Here is a 14,869-nt window from a genome sequence, read left to right on the forward strand (position 1 = left end):
CGGCTCGGCTCGTATCAACTGAGCGAAGTTGTTGTATTACTATACATCTGCTTCCGCCCGTGTCAAATCTGGTCGATCTCGTTGACGCGACATATTTGCTTTTTTATACCCCTTTCTTCGTTTACTGAACAAAAAAGTAACTATTCTGAAATATACTACTGCGCATGCCTCGTAGATAAATATTTCTGATGCCAATAGTTTCCGTTTTGTCCAAGGAATGTTCTTTTTCTTATTCCCAGCATGACCTTTTTATTACATTATATGAAGAGCATGTAGCTCTAAATACCTCATGTATTACATATAATGTAGGTTTTACTCTTCCAGCAGAGAAGAAACATGTGATCATAGTATACAACCCACAGAAGTGATAGCTGGCAAGACAGTGGTCGTAATCCCTAACGACACAGGGAGAGAGTGGTGCCCTTCCCGCTGGTCTAGTCGCTAGCACGTGCGCCTTTGGTGTATGGAGTTCCGGGTTCGATTCCCGGCGGGAGAGCATCTATGATTTTTAACTGTTCTCGATGTTTTAGTGTTCGTGTCTCTGTCGTTATAAGTTATTAGGAAAAGCAAGTTAAACGAGTGAAGCAAGTAAAATTAGCAATAAGTAGGTTACTAAAACACGTTCAGTGAGTCAGTTAAAAACTAAAGTGAACAAAGCACTGGCTTTTCGCGCCGTCCATGCGAGTTCGAATCAATCTCGGCTTGATTTTTTATCCATTTGAGAGAAAATATTGCTTCTTTACGCTACAGGTAGTCCACTCTTTTCGTATTTTTCGCTGTCGTTCACAGTTAAAGTAACTGACTATTATTATTTCTACGAATGATGGATCTTCTCTTTGGCTTCATGTCAAACACGCACACGTAATGAAAAGACGCTGTCGATAATAATAATAATAATAATATGAAATATTAGTAGCTAACTCGTGTGTGTATTTCGACAATATAATTTTATATTATTATGTGGAAATAAGTAAGGCTGGCTGGCGCCCCCCCTATTTTTTTCGATGCGCTTTATGGGTCCACGGTGTCCAAAGTTGGTCCCATCCCAGTATCACCTCTCGATATAAGTTATTGACACTTTGCCTAAAGAGGGCTCTGCCGTGGCCCCATGAGTACCCATGACAATGACTCTTCGTTCCTTTTGCATTGAAATCGCTTACTTTTCTGAGTACTATGAGTGCATACTGTCCAACGTTGCTCCCATCGCTCTACAGTTTCCCGTTCTCTCGATATAAATTGCTAATATTTTGTTTGTAAGGGAGATATGGCGTTACAATCATTACGTTTGAAGAAGAACTGAGGAAGATATTGCCTTGCCACAAACAACACCTATTATTATTATTATTATTATTATTATTATTATTATTATTATTATTATTATTATTATTATTATTATTATTATTATTGTTTTACTTACCACTAATGTTGCCTACCTTTATTTGCAATGCAATGTGTTACTAAAAAGCAAATCAAATAACACTCCTCGCCATTCAGGCTCCCAAACTCGAAATACATGAGTTCTCTGTGTTAGAGGAATGCACATTTATTATATTATTCTTTCAAATAACACGTTTCACAAGTTACTTCACTTTCAATGTGTAATTTCATATCATCACTAACAATCATCTTGTTCCGATAGGAAAATAACCCCCTCCTGCAAAAAAAAAAAAAAAAAAAAAAAAAAAAAAAACTGACCGTAGCGAAAGGGCGTGAATCTTCTTTAGGCGATTAATCGGGTCCAATATTTCAATAAGTTTCTGCACACAAATATTTCAGTAAAAGAGGAAAATTTATTCAAACTTTCTGAATACCTATTTATGGGCGAAATTTGGTTCCCTTGGAACTTTTTAAGAGTTTGAAGGGCCACCATTTTGAACATTTTCATCTGATTATTCTGGTTAACGAACTCATCAAGATATTTCAACAATTAATGTTTGTGCCAAGTTTCGTCTCAATCCGCTGAAAATTAGGGTGGTTATGGCATTCACAAATAGCGTTATATATATACAAATAGATAGATAAATAGACACACAGAGGGAGAGAGAAAAAGTGTTTTTCTCCCTTCTCGCACCTGTGGTGCGTCAGATCTAAATCGGGCCCCTTTGCAAAACGTATTGACCAACCTAACCTAAACACAAACCTCTTACTTGCTAACGTAGAAACGTGGTCGGGAGGTGTAAGGCATGTAGAAATTGTATTTTTAATAACCATGAGTATGGTCCACTTCCATGTTTTTCCTTTTGTTTTTGCAGCTACATCGGAACGTTCAATTTTTATTCTTTACTAATTGCAAATGGCGTTTACATTCAAAATATGAGGAATTTTGGTGGCATTTGTTCGGATATTCTTCTCTTTGGAAATGAAGAAAAGAATAAAAGCAATACGCAAAGACAAAAAGTATTATCAGTACTAAACATTACCAATAATAATTGCTACGAAAAACTAAATACGACCTCTTTTACCATCTCTCATGAGTTGTATGTATTATTAACAAAAATTTTTAAAATGTCCTCGCTTAAGATTCGAACTGGCGACCTTTGCATTTGTAAGCCAGCCACTACACCAGCCTTAACCACTACACCAAGATCATGGCATGGTGATCGTTTAGTTGTCGGCGTATTTGTTGTATTTGTGTTTTATGTTCCCACTTCGACAATTTTTACTCTTTTTTTGTAAGTTTAACAGCTGTTTCTGGCTTTCTCTTTCGGTGTCGTCCTTTATTTACACAATGCACTATTCGTATTCACAGCTTGTGCCCCTCTGCAATGTCTTATTCAGATTAAGCTTTTCTTTTTGCCCCTCAGTAAACATTTGATTGATTTAATTCTCATACTCTCCACGGATGGAGCGCAGGAATGCCAGACTCGAAAAATAGGTGTACATTTACTTTCCTGACAGATCATACCTATATCGTATTATTAGGAAGAATGTATTATTATAAATAACAGATATTATTTCAACACAAATACTTAAAGGCACAACGAAAAGCCGCGTTATCTCAGTGGTAAAGCGTTCACCTCAGGTGCATGGGATCGTAACTCGCTGAAAATTCTGCTTGTGGTATATAAACATTGTGCATGGGTTTTTTCTCAGAGTCCTACCGTTTCGTTCCATTTTCTTAATCCACCATTGTCATCTATCTCATCATGACCGCCTTCCTTAGCCTTGGTGGATATTCGTAGGACGCTAAACTTTAAAAAGTGAAAGCAGAAGCACAATAATACGATTGATTTGGTGATTTAAGTTTAGCATTCCTTTTCAGCAGCGAGGCTATGTGATGTGGACTTATAGTTTAAGGTAGAATCCAAACCACCGTAATCGTTCAAATTTTTGTGAAGCGCTCCCACCAGAAATCGAACCCGGGACCCCGTACACCAACGATGGTACGTGCGTGCTAGCCACTAGACCAACGGGGAGAGCCACAATAATACGAGTATTGAATGATTGTGAATGATTTATAGACCTAATATATAGTTTGCAATAACGTATTACCTTAGAGAAACATTTTAAGATTAGACTTCACCTCTTCACTTTCATTCCGTGTGTAACGAGAATTGGACATGTGATGGTCAGACGAAACCCACTTGTCCCATAATTTTAACAGCATCCCATAATTTTAGGAGATACCCATTCAGGGGTGGATCCAGGGGGCGATTGCCCCCCAGAAGAGAAAACTCTTATTTTATATATAAATAAAACCCATCCCAGAATTTGGTGCTCTTAAAAGTAGCTCTAAGTAGCAGTATTACAACCCCCCCCCCAGAAGTCCGTCCTGGATCCGCCCCTAAGTCCATTGAATTGAATTGTCAATAAAGATTGCAAAGTACTCATCAACATACGGTTTCTTTCGTAACTTTTAATATTATGAGCAACACTGGATCCATGTTCACACGAGCTGTTAGTTGATAATGGCACAGAGCTAACTTTCCTCGTTAGGGCTTTAAGAACTGGAAAATCATTTACCGAATTAGAACTTGACTTGTACTCTCTCCATTCTGACACTGCAGTATCAGGATTCAATCCCAATAATTGAACTGCATTATATAGACCCTACGTCTATGTTACCGTATAAACTACTCATGCTATTATAATCTTTATTTTCAAACACTGAAAAGCATTTTAGCACATCATTTGAACGAAACCTTCTTTCCACTTCATCTACTAAATCCTGGATTACCTGCCCCTTTATTTGATCAAACTCCCTACATTATTCCCTGTACCACACGCTTGTCTGCAGTGCACTAAATATTTTTCCCTTATAGAAACCCCTTATAGCCTATAAGGAAGTTAAAGTCATGCTACTGATTTATTTTAGCACTGTTTAGAAGGTGTGACCATGAAATATTTTTCATTTTTATTAATGTATGACATTTGCTTTCCATCTGTCCTTCCCCATCTACAGATTTTGGTGGGGGGAAATGCATGCATAAAATCTTTGGTGGGGGGAAATTCCCCCCGCGATTTCGCACCCTGATTGGCAGGTCATATAGCAGAGCCAACAACAGATGGTCTCTGACATTTCTTACGACATGCGTTGGAACAATACACCACCAACCACGGTCACTCTGTCTTACACCAGTAATTAAATTGCCATTATAGATCAACTGACAAAAGCCTTGGCACTTGAGTAGTGGCAACGTTACTGCGAGCTGTCAGAGACCTTCTCTTGCTGGCTTCCCTATAGGATTATTCTGTTCTAAAGTTCGGCACGTTACACTGTCATTTATATGTCTTCGCGCATATTTTATATTATTTGAGACACTAAAGTTCGTGGAAGTTCGATCCGTAAAGTGTAGCTGTACATCTAAGGGTGCACTGAATTTTGACTGGACTTTTTTTGTTAATAGTTGAGGTAATAAGGGAGAAAAAAGTTGAAACGAATTTTGGTGACGAGATTAGGACATAATCTACAAGCGTATAAAAGTTACATGAATTTTAAATTCGAGAAATAACTTAAAATATTTTTGCTTTTGAGAGGAAATTTTCAATAGTAATATCCGTTAATACACGCACTAAGTTCGAGAGCATAGGTCGGCGGTTCGAATCCATTTCTGGGACTATATATATATATATATTAAAATTTATGTTTGTATATATGTTACTGATAGACAGCGAGAACGCATTGGCGGGGTAGTCGTGGACTCAAAGCGGCGGATGGCTTGTGGTATAAGTGTGAGTTCATTGGCAATCCGTTAGCGGTCAGCAATTTCGTTATTTCAGGTCCGTCAGCGTCTTGCTAACGGGGATGTTATATTTAAGTACTTAGAGTAATTTGATATCTGAAACCGTTTCAGAGATATGATAAAAAATGATGAAGTTGCAACACTGCTTAAAATTATTTAACTGTGAGAACTAGTTGTAATTACAACTACTCAAAGGCATTAGTGTAATGTTATAAAAGCAAAGGAAAACGACAATCATTTTAAATATTTACACAAATACGGCATTTAGTGGAATGACAAATCGTGATCAGAGCCCTGCACGGACCGGGTGTGTCCGTTTGACCCAGCGGATTACCCGTTCCGGCCCTGCCCGTTTCAAGTATATCAAACTGGACCGGGCCCTAACCGGGCCGGGCACATTTCGGGTCGGATACAAATGCTATAGGGCCGAACCAGGCACGTGCATTTCCGGGCCGAGCCGAGCCAGGCCAACCCGCCTCGGCCCGGACAGTGTACAGGGCGGATCGGAAACTAATCCTATTAGCCTATGTTAATCGTAATGTGTTTGGAAACTGACTTTATATTTAAGATTGTAAAGTACTGTACTATACTACTATTACTACTTCTTCTACTATTACTATTACGACCACTGCTAATACTACTACAACTGTTACGACTTCGCGTCAGTGTTGACATATGTGGTGGTACATAATTTACCATCTAAGTACAGAAAAATCGAGGAAATGCTAGTTATTATGGCCGGTCTGCATAGAATGTGAACCGATGCTTGATCTATGAGGGGTAACGGTGGCTAAGTAGATAAAGCACTTACATCTGGTGCTAGTGGTCGTCGAATCGATCCCTTCTCGCGCTATGTGAGCTTTGTGGTGGACAAACACCGTGTGTGTGAGGGTTTTCGGAGTGGTCCCGTTTCCTCCCATTGTTTTCATTCCACCAATTCATCCCATCATCATTCATACCGGCCGTCGTTATCTAAAGAACGTATGATAAAGTCAAGTTCTAGACCAGTGGCGTAGGGAAGGGGGGGCCCGAAGGGGCCGGCCCCCCCAAAGAGGTCCGACAATGTACTTTGGTACTTTGATATTTGTAATTTTTTATATATGTTTATGTTTATATATTTTTTGTTTGTAATTTTTCTATATGTACCTATAACAGCACTTGCCCCCCCCAAACACACATCCTGGCTACGCTACTGTTCTTGACCTACTAAGTAGAATTTGGAACCCTACCATTAGACCAAGGAGGACGAAACCGTGAACTGGCGTGTTCATAATATTAGTGCAATTTGTAGTAATGTTCAATATATTACCAAATGTTGTTACATATTCCTGTATTGTTTATAGTATGATGCTACAAATATGATAACAAAATATAATGATCAAATAAATCACCAAGACACCAGGGTCGATTAGACGTTCCTGGAACGTGGCTCAGTGGTAGATTGTTCACCTCTGGTGCATGGGGTCTCTGGTTCGATCCCAGCTCGCACCAAGTGAATTTTGTGGTGGACAAACACCGTGTGCATGGGTTTCCTCGGGGTTCTCCCGTTTCCTCCCACTTTATTCCTTCCACCATTTCATTAATTTCTCATTATCACCGTCTCCTTTAGCCCAACCGGCATAACCGTGGGACGTAACACTCAAAGATTTCATTTTCATTTTTTGTGTTCGTAGGTCTATTACTAGTAATAGCAGTAGTAGTATTCGCTGTCGTATTAGTATAGTCAGTGGCGTATTTACGATTTTGTTTCGAGAGGGGCTTTGCTAACTTTCGGGGGGGGGGGCTTTGCCTGGAAATGTGAAAATTCTGCAAGATATTTAATTTACTTTACTATACTAAGTAAGATTTCGGGGGGGGGGGATTAAGCCCGGAAGCCACCCCCTACATACGCCACTGAGTATAGTAAGGAGTAGTAGAAGTAGTAGCAGCAGTGGCAGCAATAGTGGAATTAGCACTAGTATTCTTAATCGTAATAGTAATAGTAGTATTAACAGTAGTAGTTGTAGTATTAGTATTAGATACGGTGTAGCAGTTTTATGTATTTCTCTGTTATCGTAACACACTAATGAGTGTAGTATAAAGCTTTTAGGTCCATGAGCTGTTTTATAATAAACATAGCTGGACAGAGCAAGCACAGATACCAAATAGACAAATAAGGATGTAGAAAGCAAACCTTGGGTAACCTTTCACACGCTTTTCTCATTCGAGAACAACAAATAGACACTGCAATGTTGTGACGACACATTTCTCATTTTCAATTGCAGGATTTTCATTGAAGGATTCACTTGACTTATCAGACTTCGTTGTTCTCAGGCCGGCCAGTTTAGGATCCGGTCCGTTTGTGCCCGGCCCTGGGTCGGGTCGGGTGGACCCGGGCACAGGATACAGATCCAGCCGAGCAGGGCCGTCTTCGGTTCTTGCTTTGCACGGCTCTGGACGTGATAGATAGCCCTCAGCGGTCTATCATACTATCTGTATTGGTCAATACTGTTATTGCTTTGTGAGTCCTTCTAGGGTTCTGGTGAAAGATAAGTTGATCCCCAGTAACTTCTGAAATGAAAAGTATCATTCAAACCTAAAAAGGTTGGCCACCCCTGCAGTAAATGATCAGTGTTAACAGATGTTAACAATAACGACGAATTCTCTCAACAAAGCATATCAATATGTTACTTTTAGTGATCATGGGTTAAACCGGGGTTTAGTGTTAACAACTTACATATTGTTAAAGTTTTGTTGAATAAGGACAATGCATTCGAACGTGGTTCCGTTCTCTTCAGAAAATGACATCTTTAAGTTTTGCGTCCTATGGTTATGCCGGCTACGCTAAAGGAGACGATGATGATGATAAATGAATGAAATGGTGGAATGAAGAAAGTGGGAGAACCCCGAGAAAACCTCCCTACACGGTGTTTTTCCACTACAAAGCTCATTTGCCGTGAGCTGAGTTCTCTTTAATATATATATTAGGTACGAATATTTAACAAGTATTAAAACAATCACCCAAGACAAAATATTACGAAATGTGGGCATTCTAAGGGCCTTGTGGAAAGTGGCTGGCATAGCAATTACAACGGTAATGTATATTTTTGTATATTCTTTCCAACTATTGTTTATATTTTCGGGCAAAAGTGCTATTTTAAAGGCACAAGCACTTAAGAAGAAGAACAAGAAGAAGAAGAAGAAAAATAGAAGGAAATAATTTAAATATTTGTATTCTATCGAGAGATTTTCTTAATTTGGTTGCTATGACGACTTGTTTATCTGTTTAACGTCGTTGTTATGGTAACTGAAAAAGATAGATGTTACGAAGAACCATCTTGTGTACACTGAATGTATAATATTTTAATGTGACAAAGGAGATATATATGCTGAAGGATAATAATATATATTTGAAAGTGTATAACTGTGTTGTGTTATTCTAGATAATCTTGTGATCTGTATAAACATTTAGAATCAGGGAATGTAACGTAGTTGATGAAAGCATTAACGTTACATATTTTTTTATGGTGCCGAAACCCTGGAACTTTGAGATTAGTCAGAAGTTTAGTAAAAGATCTCAGCAACACGGAGTACATTTTTTTTACGTAATAAAAGAAAAATATATCAAAGAGATATAATGAACACCAGTACCGGAGTTGAAGACATTACTATTCTAACAGCTGAGAATTCATCGGACGTGATTGATCTTTTACGACAGCTAGGACAGCAGATGAATTCCATGACACATAATTTGGATTCCAGACTGGAACAAGTAACCCAACAGATGGACTCTAGATTGGATCAAATATCACAAAATTTGAATTCCAGATTGGAACAAGTAACACAACAGATGAATACCAAATTGGAACGAGTGACACAAAACGTTGACACCAGATTGGAACAAGTGGCTCAGCAAATATGACAACAAATGGATTCCAAATTGGACACCAGATTGAAACAAGTGACACAACAAATACGACACCAGTTGGATTCCAGACTGGAACAGATAAGTACCAAATTGGAAATAACTGACACTAGGATGGAACAAATCATTCGTAGCTTTGCATTGGTGAGAAGTACTGTTGACGTAGTCGAAGCACAAGTCAACGAACATGCCAATCAAATTCAGAGACTGCAAGAAGAGATTCATACTATTAAGGAGAAAATCAGTACGGCCAACTATAAACCTGATATTGCCCTCAATGGTGTGTATGATGAACATAGGAGACCTGAGTCAAGACACTGAGAAGAAGACAACAAATTAATCCGAAGTCTATTCTGACAGGGAGGACACCATCTCAAATACTGAGAATGAAGAAAGATCTCGTTACAGGAATCACACGCACGTAAAACATCTAAGGTATTTTAGCAATAATAATCGCGTGAAATTCAGTGAAATAAAGTCATTAACTAAATTCAGTGGTAGATCAGAAGACATCCCAGCGAGTACGTTTCTAGTGAAAATTGAGGAAGAATGCGAGTTAATTGGCATAGATAAGGCTAATTTCCTTAAAATCTTACCGCATATTTTGTTACCACCTTGTTCTGTATGGTACAAAGCAATTACAGGTAATTTGCGCAACTATTCCGATGCATTGTTAGCTAATTTCGAGAACGACTTTACGTTAGCAGACAGGGATGCCCAAATAAGGAATCGACGTTTTGATCCAAAAGTCGATAGAAGCCTTACCGATTTTGTAATCTCAGCGTATAATGACTTGAAACAAATCAATCCTTATCAGCAGGAATCACGAATTATCGCATCAAGAAGAATATTGCTACCATTTAAGTTTCAGCAAGTATTGATTTCGTCGCAATGTATAAATTTCAATCATTTAATAATGATTGTTCAAAATTATGAAAGTCAGATTAGATTGCAAAGTAACAGTAATAGAAATCAAGCTAACTATATTCCTGTTCGAAATATACATGTTAGAGAGGATTGTAATCATAGTACGAGAAGTACCGGTAATCTTAGGTTTACTCGTAACGACAATACGACAGAACCTAACTTCAGAAGAAATGGAAATAATAATAGTACCGTTTTTAGAAATAATGTAAATAATCGAACTAATTTCTCACGAACTCTCAGATTTCGTAATAATTGCCTAGGTGGCAGAAATTTTCAAAATAGGAACCGAAGATCTGAAGTAAATAACATACAGGACTATACTTAAGATTGTACCAATCAATGTAACTTAATCGAATCTTTTGGTAATGTAACTTAAGCTTAAGTTATGGCGTCCGACAAAACATTCAATTAATTCTTGTTTTGTTTCACCTTGAATATTGTTGATTTCATTTGTAATTCGTACTACTTTTGAATTTTATGCAATTACATCTATGCATCAATACAAATATTATCTACCAAAATATGCTATGCCCGAATGAATGAAATAGGTTATGTTGTATTTCAGCTTATACCAACTTTATTGTTAACGAGTATAAATGGCATCAAATTATAGAATCTATTTTAGGACCTAAAATAATCAACAAACTTATCCTATTTCTTTGAATAAGTCCTTCTCATCGATAATTTTATAGAATTAAAATGAAATTGATTGTTAAATAAATATGAGAATAATATTGAGATAAAAGGAAAATAATATATTATTTTATGAATTGTACTTTTTGTATATACGAAGGCTATTCAAAAAATAAGGTAACTATTGTATATATGAAATGTCGGTCCAGGATTCTTTCTTTAATTGTGATCAATGTAAAGAAGTCCCATAGTTCGGGAGCCATTATACAACGGTAATGTATATTTTGTATATTCTTTCCAAGTATTGTTTATATTTTCGGGCAAAAGTGCTATTTTAAAGGCACAAGCACTTAAGAAGAAGAAGAAGAAAAACAGAAAGAAATAATTTAAGTATTTGTATTCTATCGAGAGATTTTCTTAATTTGGTTACTATGCCGACTTGTTTATTTGTTTAATCTCGTTGTTACGGTAACTGAAAAAGATATATGTCACGAAGAACCATCTTGTGTACACTGACTGTATAATATAGTAATGTGACAAATGAGATATATGTTGAAAGATAATAATATATATTTGAAAGTGTATAACTGTGTTGTGTTATTCTAGGTAATCTTGTGAACTGTATAAACATCTAGAATCAGGGAATGTAACGTAGTTGCCGAAAGAATTACGTTACACAATATGTTTGTAGATGCCGCGAATATGAGTACTGCATGTTATTTGTGACAGTTCGCCGCTGGTAAGACATGCATGCTGATGCGGTATAATTTCATTCCAGGTTGAACCATGAGCCGAAAAAGGTATGCGATCAACTGGGAAAAGTGTGTCATTGTCTTCAGGCGTGAACATGGACATACTCCTGTGCAGTTCGTTGGAGTGTCCGAATCCGTGAACAATATTGTCCATGCAGAGTGGAAAACGTCTGGCAGAAACTAATCCTCTCGGAGCAACAGTGGCAGGAAACCAATCTTGTCGACTGCTGATCTGGGGAGATTAACGACTTCTAGAGTATATTTGTTCTATCTTGATACACTTCCCGCCAGTGCACATGATTGGCCTTTAATGTATTTTCTGCTAGCACTCACGTGAACGTTTTAGCCCAATAGTCGTCTTATTGGCTTTGTCATGTAGGTGACGTTAGTTGTCAGCCAACCCATCAAATGAGGTCATTGATGTTTGGCGGATATTTGAAGTGCTTAGTTGCCACACATCAACAAGTGTGTTACAGTGATTTGTGAGTCGTGTCGCGTTTTGCAGTGTTACGTAGCGTATTGTAACTCTCTACTTAACCGTGGCATGGCAACAACGTGTTGCAGATAGATCCATCTTTTAGGCGGGAAGCATCCCAAGTAAAAACAAACGTACTCAAACGGTTTCAAATCCGGCAGGAACTGCTGCAGGAGTACAATGAAGGACCCAATCGTCAATTTTCTGAGCTAATCCTGCTGCGAGAACTGCATGTATTCAGTCACGTTGACATGGTACGACCCAGGCTGACTACCACACAGAAGAAAACTCGTCTGTCGTCGGCGAGGGAATACCGCCACTGGACTAGAGACTACTGGCAACGCATACTCTGGTCAGACGATTCTTGGTTCTGCTTCTATTTCAATTACGACCGCTTCCAGTGTGATGCGGTGGGACAGAGAAGCCTACAAAACTGTGTTTACGAAGGGCTGTACAGAACAGGATGGTAATGTCATGCTGTAGGGGTGTATTTCGAGCGCTGGTGTGGGTTTCTGGATGGACGTGTCCAACGGCATGAAGGCTCTGGATTACGTGTCCATTCTGGGTAATAAAATGTTGCCATTTATCCAGTTTCTGCGATCGTGTGATCGGAACGCTATCAAGAAAATTTGCGGTATGCTGGAATAGACGGAGAAGAGGAGACTTCAACATTCCCCACGTTGGCCGCTCTGCGGGAACAATAGTCCCAGGAATGGGCCAAACTGGACTTGAACGTCCTCTCCCACATTGCCAACATGCCACAGAAAATCAAAGCTGTAAAATCCGCGCCTGTGGTGATGTAACGCCTTATTGACCAATAAAGTACACCTTCGTAACTTTTTGTTCGGGATACTTGTTACATTTACAATACACTGGAGTCCCGTTTAACCAAAGTCGATGAGGCCGATGGTGATTCAGTTGAACGAAAATTCGGTTAAACCGGAATGAAAGTTTCTGGAAATATTGTATATTTTAAATATTTTGCTACATTTTCATGTAGACGGAGATGAGGAAAGAGTGAGTACAATCAACGCATCGTAATAATAACCTTATTCGTTGATAAATAATTGTTATTGGTCGATCAAAACAGGCACTGTACTCATTGTTGGTGTATCTAAATAAAGTTCGAGTAAAGTTTTTTTTTTTTTTTAAGCGATTTGGCTAACCCGGAAATTCAGTTAATCGAGATTCGTTTAAACGGGAATGTACACTCATGTCCAAAATAATTGTCGCATGTCTATAAATATGTTGTAGGAATATGATTTGACAACAAATTCGCCCCGTATTTCTTATAATGTTAGTATGTGTATAATCGGCAAAGACATGTATGTGGCAAACTTCATGTCAAAAGAGCAGGAAATAAGAACAATAAAAGGAAAATAAAACTTTCTTGTCCATTTAGCAACATTTTGTTTTTCTCATTCTAATTCTCGTATTTATAATTCTTTTCCTATGAAATTGACCACAAATATACATTTTCCGATTATACACATTGTATCAGTATTAAAAGTACCTTGTAAAATCATTATCAAATTACAATCTTAAAAGAAGACTGTTATAGATATGCGACAATCATTTTGGACATGAGTGTACTGTAATTATACCTAGGTAAGTACTGTGAGGGAATAGAAATTTGACACAAAAAAATGTAAACGTGAACATCTAGAATGCGTTTTTTTCTCACAGAAAAAAAATACAGCACAAAATCAGTGGGGGCTCTTCAGGGAAGTCACATCGGTAACTACATAAATTTTAAAGATACAAGAGAAGTTTATCTAATGTATTAATTCTTGTATGCAGCTTTCTGAAGCCGTATAACGCTTTCCTCACTTAGCTTGTAGCATTTGTTACCCATGTTATTTCCCTCAAGATTCGCCACTGAAAATGTATTATGTGAAAATCATCAGAAGAGTAAAGTAAATACTTACAGCTCTTTTGTAGAAACGGCGTAGCTGCTCGATAGTGTTTCACTGTCAGAAGTACTTGATCACCTGCGTTTCTCAATATGTTAACTGCATCATCATGATTGCACGAAATAATTGGTTGTCCATTGACTGTAAGAAAATAATTGTTACATGGAATGTTGTAACTAGGGCTCGGACTTCTATGACCAAAAAACTTCTAAAAATATGCATTCATTTATACTCTAAAACTGGCCAAAATACATTTCAATCAATACTATGATAATATACTCATGGTAAAAGTAAAACCCTACTTAGTCATACCCTCTCCCATGCAAATGCCAAAATGACGCTACTGTAAAAAAAAAAAAAATAAATAAATAAATAAATAAAATAAAATAAAAATAAAAAATAAAAAAAAGTAAAAGAAAAGAAAAAACGCAACTTTATACTAATACAATAGAAGAATTGACATAAAGAACTAACAGAAGAAAGACCGGAAGATTTGTATCAGTGAAGTCAGGAAACTCATTGCACGATGGACGGAAGTAGTGAACAACTCCGCAGAGTATATTATTAACCCTGGAAAGACACTCTGAGGTCACCGGCGACCCTACATGTGTTTACTTACGCATCTGCGTCTGCGTTAATTAACCTATATAGTTCATGATTTGTCTACCTTTAGTGCTTGAATAGTGGTCAAAGTAGTAACATTTAATTGTTGGTTCTGCACATTATTTGTGCTTACTTAATGCAAGTGGGTCGCATACAACCCTAGGGTGTTCTTTGTGGTACGAAAGTAGCATTGTTGGAAATTTTTATTTCTTTCGAACTCTTTGCGGTTGAAGTGCAACATATCATGGTGTGAATAAGTAAAGGACTAACACTGGAAGAAATACCTGGGTATATGCAATACTGAGTGAAGAGGTATCAACCCCAAACTGTGAAAGAATAACCAAGTGGAAAACCTGGTCGGTGTGTTTTCTATCCCCGTAATAAGGAAAGAAAAGGATAAACAAAATTGCTTATTGCGTTTGTTGTTTACGCAGCTTACGTGCTGAACATCGCTTTGGAATCTGTGGCGACTATAAAGA

General features: G+C 37.8%; 1 protein-coding gene across 4 annotated transcripts in view; it reads right to left on the reverse strand.

The window, feature by feature from the left end:
* The window catches only part of Syn2 (Syntrophin-like 2), a 1,212,019-nt gene that overhangs the window by 78,155 nt on the left and 1,118,995 nt on the right, over nt 1-14,869 (reverse strand). For all 4 annotated transcript variants that reach the window (XM_081755484.1, XM_081755486.1, XM_081755485.1 and 1 more), the window contains one exon: nt 13,803-13,928. In XM_081755484.1, coding sequence (XP_081611610.1) covers nt 13,803-13,928 — 126 coding nt within the window. The remainder of the gene's footprint in view (nt 1-13,802; nt 13,929-14,869) is intronic.

The sequence above is a fragment of the Thermobia domestica genome, chromosome 4 (genome assembly GCF_964235325.1).
Source record: "Thermobia domestica chromosome 4, izTheDome1.hap1.1, whole genome shotgun sequence".
Taxonomy (NCBI): domain Eukaryota; kingdom Metazoa; phylum Arthropoda; class Insecta; order Zygentoma; family Lepismatidae; genus Thermobia; species Thermobia domestica.